This window comes from Mycteria americana, chromosome 1 (assembly GCF_035582795.1).
Source record: "Mycteria americana isolate JAX WOST 10 ecotype Jacksonville Zoo and Gardens chromosome 1, USCA_MyAme_1.0, whole genome shotgun sequence".
Classification (NCBI taxonomy): Eukaryota; Metazoa; Chordata; class Aves; order Ciconiiformes; family Ciconiidae; genus Mycteria; species Mycteria americana.
The window spans coordinates 200,951,983-200,962,901 of record NC_134365.1 but is presented as its reverse complement, the minus strand read 5'-3'; the positions used below and the strand labels follow the sequence as shown (position 1 = coordinate 200,962,901).

General features: G+C 42.1%; 1 protein-coding gene across 1 annotated transcript; it reads right to left on the bottom strand.

Annotated features, from left to right (window-relative positions):
* Window positions 1-949: 949 nt before the first annotated feature.
* Window positions 950-7,308, bottom strand: LOC142408495 (uncharacterized). Its single transcript, XM_075499117.1, has 3 exons — window positions 7,143-7,308; window positions 3,469-3,531; window positions 950-1,755 (listed from the first exon to the last, which is right to left on the bottom strand). The coding sequence occupies exons 1-3, from the start codon at window positions 7,306-7,308 to the stop codon at window positions 950-952; spliced, it is 1,035 nt and encodes a 344-aa protein (XP_075355232.1).
* Between the last annotated feature and the right edge of the window lie 3,611 nt (window positions 7,309-10,919).

Below are 10,919 nucleotides of genomic sequence, written 5' to 3'. Positions count from 1 at the left end.
TATCGAACTGTGACACAGAGCAAGCAGCCCCTGTGGAGGTATCGAACTGTGACACAGAGCAAGCAGCCCCTGTGGAGGTATCAAACAACGCTAATTCCAATTTTTAAAATTATTTTGAAATGGTTGAATGCAAACTAACCGAGTTTCAAGTCCATCTACGCATGCCACCTAGAAAGATATAAACTGGCTTGGAAGTAACTGCTGCTTAGTGTGTATACAAGACGGCAGGGACCCACATGTCATAATTCCAGAACTTGAACTTTTATCTTTTATTTCATCCCACTTTCTTTTAAAATATTTGTCCTTCACAACTGGTGTACACACCCCTGTATAACTACAATAAGTCACCAACCCAGTAATGTGTCAAGCCCAGCACTGCAGATTCTTAAGAGTTGTCCTCTCTTGTGCAGAAGCCATTCCTGAAACCAACTGTCCTGCAGCTGCAACCATAAAAATGGTTTATGCACATTAGGAATTTTTTTTATTTTGAGTTTTAAAAAACAAAGTAGATTAGGACAGTTTAATAAATAAACAGCTGGTACCTTGTGGCTGAGACAAGAAGGCATTTAATTCAAACTCTTCTGAGTATGGCTCTGAAGCCTTGAGCTCCGTTTTAGCAGCTGGTCATGAAAACTTCAGCACAGTAAGTTGTGCAATGAGCAGTTGTGTGCATAATGAGGCCTGGTTTCCTACAGATACAAGTACTGTGATCCTACACCTTCCTACTGTGATGACTTCAGTAAAAAAAAAAAAGGTACTCAACTTTTAGGGAGATGCCTAGCTTGTCCCAACCTGCCCTGCAGTCCTACGTCTCCCTTTTAGCCCTCGGCATACCTCCCTGGATGATTTCTGTTTTCTGTTGAATCCCGTAGAAATTGGCCAGCAGATAACAACTTTATTAGGGAGGGCTGAACAACACAGACATACAGCATTCACGGATAATGTGGAGTTACATGGCGGGTGACGGCAGTGGCTCCAGCGGGTCAGAGGTGCTGAACAGGAGGAACCCAGAGAAGGTGGTATCATCATCAGCGTCTGCAAACAGCCCGTTGAAAGTCTCTCCGTGGTGAGCCTGCAGCCACACCTCGTCTCCTCCCTGTAGCTCGAGGATGGTGGCTCCCGAGGCCTGGTCTTCTCCACTCTGGTACCTGTCCACCGTGTGCAGCATCTTGATGCCGTTTTTAACTAGAGCTACTCGGACGTTCCTTGAGTACACAGTGATGTGGTAGGTGAAATAGTAAACACCGGGGTATTTGCAGGTGAATTTGCCAGTAACTGAGTTGTAGTCATTTAGACTATTATACAGCACCTTGTCAAACTTGATTGGGCGATTTGGGGGGGGAAATTTGGTGGCAATTGTAAGGCCAACACTGAAAGCACTCCTTGGCAGGACTGCTGGGGCACCTACGTTCCCCTTGTCTCCTCTGTCTCCTTTCAAGCCTCTTTCCCCCTGAGCTCCTGGCTTACCTGGTGGCCCCAGATCTCCAGGATTACCTTTAGGACCTGGATTACCAGTCGGGCCAATTGGCCCTGGGAAACCAACTCTTCCAGGATGGCCAATTTCACCTTTTGTCCCTTTTGGACCTATAGGCCCAATGTCTCCTTTTAACCCCTTCTGTCCTTGCAGTCCCAGCTCTCCCTTCTGACCTTTGTAACCCATTGACCCTGTAATTCCTTTTGGTCCCAGTTTCCCAGGTTGTCCTCTTTCTCCTTTATCTCCTTTGTTCCCCTTCTCTTCAACAGTCCCATTGGCTCCTAAATAAAAAAAAAAGACACTTTCTTGTGATCTTCCACTGGATTAGTGGGGCACAACATGAGTTTCAGCACAAAGACATAGATGTGTAGGTGTGTGTCACCACTGTACATACTGTGCTCACTGTACGTACAATTTCTCATACATTTAAGTGCAGGATAAGCATAACACCTGAAGAACCTGCTGTTGTGTTAGAAAACAGGTTCCCTGGCTGAGAGCAGCAAGAATAAGCTCAAAGAAAGGAGGGTGCGATTTGTCTACAGGCTGATGGTAGCACTGACAGCTCACATCATCTCAGGCACAAGCAGCTTCTGTCCAGACACTTGTTTTCAGCCTTTGGTATACAAAATGGGGGAGATGGTTCACAATTTAATCAGAGGAAGGTTCTATCTGGACAACACCCAGAAGTTGCTTGCCATGTGTTTCTGTAATTTCTACATGATGGAATTTTGCTTGGGTTACCTAGATTGCTACTGCAGGGCAACTAAAGGCTTTTTGTCCTTGTTATTTGGTACCAAATGCTCCATTTATCCTTCATCCACTCTTGAACTGAAGCTCAAAGCCTTTGAAAAGCCTCTGAAAAGCCTCTGATTGCTGTACAAGGGTTTGAAGGTGAAGGTCTCACGATGTGAAGGGCATGTTAGAAGTTGATAGACAAAAGATACCATACTGATCATATCATACTCTATCAATGTGGAAAAGAAGCTGATAACTTCTGCATAAGAGCCTCTGGCTTCTATGTTAGGAATAATGCTGTATTTACAGTTTACTGTTCTCAATTTACAATTGAGAGTATTTAACAGCAGCAATGAATGGAGAACAGGTGAGATTGTATGTTGAGCCTCTGGGAAAAGCAGTGCGGGTCCCTCAGGACAAGGACACAGGAAAAGAAGGTAGCTTTGGTAATTTCAAACAACATTTGTGGCCTCATGTCTCACGCTCCTTCCAGGACTGGGGTTGTTTCTAATAGACTGGAGAAAAGTCTGAGGGGTGTAGAACACCTTGTAATTACCCCCATGCAACGCATATACTGTGTGTTATTTCTCAGGGGCAGCTTCAGGATTTTGAACCTGGACATTGTCTTTGGCAGGTTTCCATGCTTTTGGATATATACATGTTGGTGTACAATTACTCTAAGGATGCACAAGTCCGGCATCTCGGAGTTACTGAATTTGTGCAGAATGATGTGATGCCCATTGCACAATGGCTGACTCCCTGCTTTTATGCACAAGTCACTCTGCACATGTACATCCATGTGACACAGAAGACATGCTGCATATGCATAGCTTGGCTAAACAGGTGAAGTATACAGGATCTACTGTATTTTTAGGTGTATAACTTGTGTATTCTACAATTTCTTTTAAAAGTCCCTTTCCCTGAAGTTGCATACATAGCTACAGGACCCTCACTTTCCTGAGGTAGCTGCAGATGCCGTGTTTTCCTCAGTAGCTGACAAAAGGATCAGACATGGGAAAGGTAGGATAATAGGCTGAGTGAACAAGTTGTAGGGCATCAGAGGCAGCAGGATAATGGGAGGGGGCAAATTCCTCTTGTATTGTCAGCATATGTGTGCAGCTTCTACTGCTTCTGGAAAAAGACTTTTTAACCTTTATGGTACTTTGGCTACAGCTAGAATGTATAGCACATCCAGTGCTCACAGACACAAAGGCAGCAGTTGATAGACAAATAATAAATTGAAACACTTCTTCTCTGACCTCGTTCGCCTTTCTCTCCATTTGCACCATCTTTTCCTGGACTGCCAGGAAGTCCTGCTTTGCCTAGTACAGAAGAGAAAAACAGATTTTCATTAAACAATTAAATTACCAGAAAACTTGGGACGAATCCTTCTCTAATCCTTCCTCTTCAAGCCTGGCTAAACAGTAATGTGAAGAGTAGTCTTATTCCTGACTTTTAGTGGGTGCCACTGCTGGTACTTTTATCTTATGGAGAGACTGACAGAGAGCACAGAAACTCTGCTTGAGGCTGGTGCTTTTTTGAGACAGATGGAATCATTGGCATAAAGAGGTGGGTTATTAGAATCATAGAATCCTAGAATTGTTTAGGTTGGAAAAGACCTTTAAGATCATCAAGTCCAACCATTAACCTAGCACTGCCAAGTCCACCACTAAACCATGTCCCTAAGCACCACATCTACAGGTCTTCTAAATACCTCCAGGGATGGTGACTCAACCACTTCCCTGGACAGCCTGTTCCAATGCTTCACAACCCCTTCGGTGAAGGAATTTTTCCTGACATCCAATCTAAACCTCCCTTGCCGCAACTCAAGGCCATTTCCTCTTGTCCCATCGCTTGTTACTTGGGAGAAGAGACCGACCCCCACCTCTCTACAACCTCCTTTCAGGTAGCTGTAGAGAGCGATAAGGTCTCCCCTCAGCCTCCTTTTCTCCAGGCTAAACAACCCCAGCTCCCTCAGCCGCTCCTCACAAGACTTGTTCTCCAGACCCTTCACCAGCTTTGTTGCCCTTCTCTGGACACGCTCCAGCACCTCAATGTCTCTCTTGTAGTGAGGGGCCCAAAACTGAACACAGGATTCGAGGTGCAGCCTCACCAGTGCCGAGTACAGGGGGACGATCACTTCCCTAGTCCTGCTGGCCACACTATTTCTGATACAAGACAGGATGCTATTGGCCTTCTTGGCCACCTGGGCACACTGCCGGCTCACACTCAGCTGGCTGTCCACCAACACCCCCAGGTCCTTTTCTGCCAGGCAGCTTTCCAGCCACTCTTCCCCAAGCCTGTAGCGTTGCATGGGATTACTGTGACCCAAGTGCAGGACCTTGCACTTGGCCTTGTTGAACCTCATACAATTGGCCTCGGCCCACCAATCCAGCCTGCCCAGATCTCTCTGTAGAGCCTTAAAGATATGTAGAGATATGTAGAGCCTTAGAGATATGTAGAGGAGCTATACCCTGGTCAGGGCCACCAACGTGAAAACCTCTTGTCCTGTTGTTGCCTCAATCCTGAAAGATACCAGCAGGAAAAGGAGTGAGGAAGCCACATTCAGCAAGAAGCTTTGCAGGGACAGGAAGCCTAGTAGTGAAACAATGGTAAACTCCCCTCTCAAGAAGAGACATCTGCAGGGGTTGGCCAATGGTAATGAGACATTACAGTGGAATAATATTGCCTGTAGATCTGAGGAAGGCATTCACACTCTTGATCCCTGTATCTAGCGTGACACAGACTTTCCACTGCTCTAAAGAGAGCAACTATAGAAGTCATTTTTGTATTAACATCACAGGTGACCAGGAGATTTGTGATCAAATACCTGGATTTGCATCCAGAATGCAGCAGAAGAAAAAAAGAGTTAGCAGTTTGGATGTAACCATATTCCAAGAGTAGTTCTCCAGCCATACGGACTGGAGAACAGTTCTTTAGCAGTTTTCTGCACAATGGGCACAGTCCAGCATCTGCTGAAATTTCATTGACTTGGTAAGGAACAAAACTAAGTCTCATGTATTTAACTGCAAAGGTGTATGTACCTACAGTATAAACATACAATATAAAGAATGGTACAGTCACTCCAATTTGTTCAAACAAAGAATAGTCAGTAGAGTCATCATAATAGCTTAATTTAGGCAAAAAAGTTGGAGACTTTATCAGAAACCATTGATATCATGTGATAACTCACTCCAGTAATGGGAGGACCTTTATAAGATAAATGAAAATAATTAAGCTCTAGATTTTCCATTTTTCAGACTTTCCTGGGCCCCTGCATATAGAAAAAGAAGGCAGTTAATTGTATGTGCCTATTAAGAAGCTAATGGATTTTTGTTTGTTTGTTTCTAGATTTTAAAAAGTTTTGGTTTTAGCCAGGCTAGGGCACTGAAAGCAGAAGGAGCACGTACGTGGTTGCTTGACAGAGAACTCTAAATCATTTTATAAACAAGAGACTTCAAAATAACTCTTTAGCAATAAATGAGGTAAATACATAAGTGGGTAGACTTGTCTTTCAGTGGTCCAGGGCAGGCCATAAGCAGTGAATAACTCTTCATTGCCCAAATTATAAGTGCTGGTTATTTTTCAGCTGATCTAGTTTACTGTATAGCCACACAAACAGTTGTGGTGTATAAGAGAGAAGAGTCAAGTGGTAGGAAAAGGATCTGGTAGAAGAGCCTGCCTATGCCAGCAGAGCCGTCAAAGAACCGCACATCAAACTACACCTTCAACACTGATTCTGCAACATACATTGTCTGTAGAGGCATATACTTTTCTGGTGGAGCAAGTGATTCATTAGCTTAGCACCCCGGTCTGTTAAAGGCAGACGTTTCCACAAATTTCTTTTAGACTGTTGACCTCAGTTTGGTTTATGTACCAGATTATATACTCCACTGAAAAGAGCTGTGATTCACAATCCTTAAGATCAGCACTCAGTAAAAGGGTTTATCTGGTAAGTACAAGTTTGATCTGGATTGATTTGTGCAGCTGAGTTAGCCAGGCCCACAGTAACAGTGTGTGTGACAGGTTTATGCATTAAGCCATAATGCCACCTGCATGATGCCACACAATAGCTGACCTAACATAAAGCCTGTTGGGGAAAAGTTCCCCCCCAAAATTTGGTGAACCAATTTGAAGCAGCACATTTGTACTTGTCCTGTGCTTTGCATTCTGGGGTTGTGACACTTCAGATGAAGTGTTACATGTCCACATGCCCACAGATTTATCACCTTGTGCAACCCTGGCCTTGATATTCCAGCATGGATGCAAGCACCATTGTTATCCTGAGGCTTAAAGTACTATGGGAATTATTAGCTTTAGGATGCTGAGAAGATTACCTCTGTCTTCAGTATCACACACAAATCTCTGTTATAGCCTGTTAGAGCAGACATGAATCCTACACTGTTTTTCAATAGTCTCAATTCCTGAACTTCCCTCTAGTGGCTCTTGAGTTACAGCAAGTAGGCACACTCAGAAGCAAGTCCTACAAATGTAAAATTTAGATAAGAAAGCAAAGTCTTCTTAGCACTGCACACTTCTTATTACACCAAACAAGGTATGAGTTGTTGGGTTTTTTTTTACTAGGCTTGAAGCTCTTTACGGAAATATAGTTGCTATCTTAGAGTTGTAGGAGTAGGTTTACAGGCTTTAAAATTTTCAAATAGACATGAAGATATTCCCAAAATAGAAGGTAAAGTCTTTCTTCTTTTGTTTTTATCCCATGGACCTGACCTCTCCATAGTATTAGCTATCTTGCTTTCATTATTAGGTCTTTCTTTATATTTCCTTCTTCAAACAAGTAAATGACAAATGTCTGAAATGTTTTCTGAAGGCTAGGCAGAGTAATCCCGTTAGTGCAGGGTGACTACAGACAACTTTGGGAACTAATGGCATTGCATTTGATACATGAAATCATTTATTCTGAACATAGTACCTGTATCTCCCTTCTCGCCTTTTGAACCGTCACGTCCATCACGACCAGGTATGCCATTGTGCCCAGGATTGCCAGGGATGCCAGGATACCCTTGGGTACAGATGTCCTGTTTTTGTGTTTCTGCTGCGCTGACTACAATAGCCAGCAGTATAATCCAGCTTTTCATTCTTTAGATAGGTTATATGATTTTGGCTGAAAGATTTAAGAAAGCAAAAGTCCATCTGCGTGAGTCTACCTTAGAAGGGATGCAGGGTGGGGGAGGGAGGAAAAAAAAGGAAATGGGTTTTCACCCTGTCTGTTGGTTTGTTTTTTTTTTTAATAGGTCTCTATATAGCATTAAGTACAGTCCTGGAGACTACTGAGTGCTATTTCAAATTATAATTTAATGGGAATATCAGCTATAGCATCATTATACATTTGAAACGTTAACTCAGCTTTACACAATTTAAAATATTCCTTAATTCCCTGTGTTTTGGAGCATCAGGTTCTGTTTCATATTTTCTTATGCAGTATGACTTGTGGAACTGTGACTCTGCAAAGGGAAATTTTGATGCAGGTAGCTGGTGAGCAGCTGAAAGTCACAAAAGCTCTGGGGAGGTTTAGAGCTGTCCTTGATGTCCTCAGGATCTGGCCAGCAAACAAGAAAACAACAGCTCAGTGCATCCCACAGAGTTTCACACTGTTCTACTTAAACCATGAGTGCATTGACAAAGCCCGGATTTCATGTATTTGACTGAACTTAACCCAAATTTCAAGATCATAATAAAAAGGCAACTTGGACAAAAGTGATCATCTCTTCTTTTCTTTTTTTTTCCTTCTCCCCCCCACCTCCCCAGCAATTACAGCAAGGAATATACAGTTGCTGCAGCTATATGCCGAAGAACTTCCAGTGACCTCTTACTCCAATCAAAACTGTGAAACCCCAATGTCTGGCAAGTCTACAAGGAAGTGTGCTAATAATAATGTTGTTGCTGTCCTAAGCCCAAATTGACAGTCAAAGTTTCAAGTCTTGGGGGGCGATTCATGTAGGACCAGTGATCCCGCATTCATACACAAGGATTCATACAACGTCTCATACAATGTCCTGTTTCTCTGAGCTGTAGTTTTGCTTACAGAATATATAGGCATTCTCCTTGTGCAGAAATCTCTTTGTAAACTCCTCTAGCCAGAACAGTGCCCAAAGAGGAGCTATTTCATGGCCATTGCTGCCTTTCAGAGCCATGCAGAAGCCTGTCTACATCTTCCAGCTTCCTCTTTCCTATTTCAAAGACTTCCTACCAAATGGCACCTTATGCATTTGGAGTCTGTAAGGAAACCCTTCTTCTCTCTGATCTCCAACTTTTTATCAGTGTTGGCCATTAATAACCCAGTAGCTATCTAACAGCTTCTTAAGGGAGAAATAGTATAATTGAGCCAGTCAAACAGCTCATAACCAAGAAGAAGCAGAGGTCTTAATGCTCACTTCTCCATCCACATTTCTCTCTGCACCTACTCATGACTGCACAGTTGTATCTCTCATCTCCCAGGAGCTAGCTCTGGTGCCACAGGAGGTGAGCTAAGGCAATTCAACCCCCTAATTCAGCACAAAGCAATCATCTTCTCCTTTTTTTTTTCTTTCATTGGAGTTAGTCATCTACTGGGTTAATAAGTTGAATGACCTCAGAGGGGGTCAGAGCTGGAGCAAAGTGAGATAAGGGCAAAGATGTGAGGAATCAAGTAAGAGAGTTTTTTGGCAAAAACAAGTCTTTGGTCTGGTTCTCCTCCTTCATGTAACTATGCTACTTAAAGTCCAGCTTATATTTATCCTTTCATTAGAGTGTCCCTCCTATATAATGTCTTTTAATATAGGCCCACCGAAATACATTAATACTTAATTCTGGACACAACTGGTTTAAGTGAGTGTAAGAGCAATTAATGGGAAGAGACTAGACTGAGGAACAAAAATGAAATAGCAACAAAATTAATGCCCATTTTATTTGGAATTAATATTCATAAATGTCTAATGCACAGAAGCTTGGGACATACAGGTTAGGTACTTATACAGGTAAAAGTGATAGTCAAAATGAGTTTAACATAATTGGCTTTTGAATTGGTTCTTTCATTAATGAGAACTTAATACTAAGATCAGTACTCCTTTTGAAATATTAACTAGCATTGACTAAAAAAATGATGTCTTCTGTTTAATCTCTTCACCACCATTTCTCAGTCTTATGAAACAATGCACACAAATACCATGTAGAGAGAGACTAGTATGTTCTCAATAAGAATAATTACACCCTGTTAGCAATATTTGATCTAAATATTCTTTAGCTTAATTTATAGAGGAAGACCTTAATTTTGGGACACGTTCCTTAATCTTTTTATCCTGTCTTCAGAAAATTCCCCATTTTGCAACAGTTATTGGAAATGTGATTTATGGTGCCTTTGCCAATGGTCTATGGAAAGATGTTTGATCACCCACCAGCAAAATCCCGCTTTGTCTGCTGCTGCTGGTTGGCACTAAAGAAAGTTGAAAATAGATTAAACATTTGCTACTTCTGAGCTATAGCAACATTTGTTGCCTTAGTCAAAGGACTCCAGAGGAGTGCAAAAGGAAGAAGTGGTCTGTATGACGCTGTTAGGATATGATGCACCCCATGGCGAAGTCTGACAGTCCTTTGTCCACTGACTGAAAACCCCATTCTCAGTTGTCTAAGGGAGTGTTTCTTGCCTGAGGAATAGACAGTTTGGTCTCCATACATGCACTCCTCTCCACAAGCTGACAACATCAATATCATCATCATCATCACCACCATCATCACATACATAGGATCTTTGGTCTTACCTCATTCACTTTGTACTTGCAGTGTTCTTGGGCATCTTTAACCAGAGCATAAAAGCTTCATGTAAAGGAACACGCGCTTCAAATATGTGCCTTGAGGACAAGCACTTGCTTGGTCACTAAATTCTCAAAGGTCAGTGATTTAATTTTGAGAGCTGTTCAATAATTAAAACACAGGTTTAAACTGGAATCTTCCTATTTATTCCAATATTAAGCTGGAGTGCTCTGTACTTTGGCTTTTACCACTGTTACATGAAAGAAAATTGTTAAAATTGATTAATAAGGCTTTGATTTGCCTGTTCCATTATACAACCACATTACACAAACATTACCCTTTGACAGCCTGGTTGGTTTGTAGGATGGAAGGCATGTCTCATACCATTATTGTGCTGCAAAAACATGTAATAAAGTTAGGTTCTGTGTCAAGCAATTTACAATGGAATTAGGGACAAAAAGACTAGAGAAATTAAAAATAACAATGCTGTGAACGTGGCATTACAAATATTAGGTGATTATGGAAAAGAAATAACAAGGTTGAATTAAAGTAAATAAACTGGATGACAAAGAGAGCTTTTCATGTGTAATGGGCAGGCTCCCCATCTAGCCATTCAAGCATCAGTCGAAGCTATTGTGCTACTAAATTATATATTATTGGTAACTAAATTTGAAGAAGCTATAACTTGATACTTACCTGTGTCTTCTTGAAACTACTGAAACTGCTGTCCGAGGACTAGTGGAAGTAAAGCAACTGAGCGTATCAACTCCTTAAATGCTGATTGTGAACAGTGAAGGATAAAACCAATAGTAACAGGAGTTAATGTGTTATAGGAAGTGGCCTTAATTCACCCCTGTTGGTGCAAGTGACTGAAAACACTCTGTCTGAGGGGGTTCCCACACTGCAAAGATCTGACAGGGGTGGTCTGCTTATCACATAGCGTATCCTCAGCACAGCTGAG

Excerpts from the sequence above, each read along its gene's own strand:
- LOC142408495 (XM_075499117.1), bottom strand. The coding sequence starts at position 7,308 with ATGAAAAGCTGGATTATACTGCTGGCTATTGTAGTCAGCGCAGCAGAA. Across the intron at positions 3,532-7,142 it reads AGGCGAGAAGGGAGATACAG|GCAAAGCAGGACTTCCTGGC; the intron begins GTACTATGTTCA and ends CTTCTGTACTAG. Across the intron at positions 1,756-3,468 it reads TGGAGAGAAAGGCGAACGAG|GAGCCAATGGGACTGTTGAA; the intron begins GTCAGAGAAGAA and ends TTTTTTATTTAG.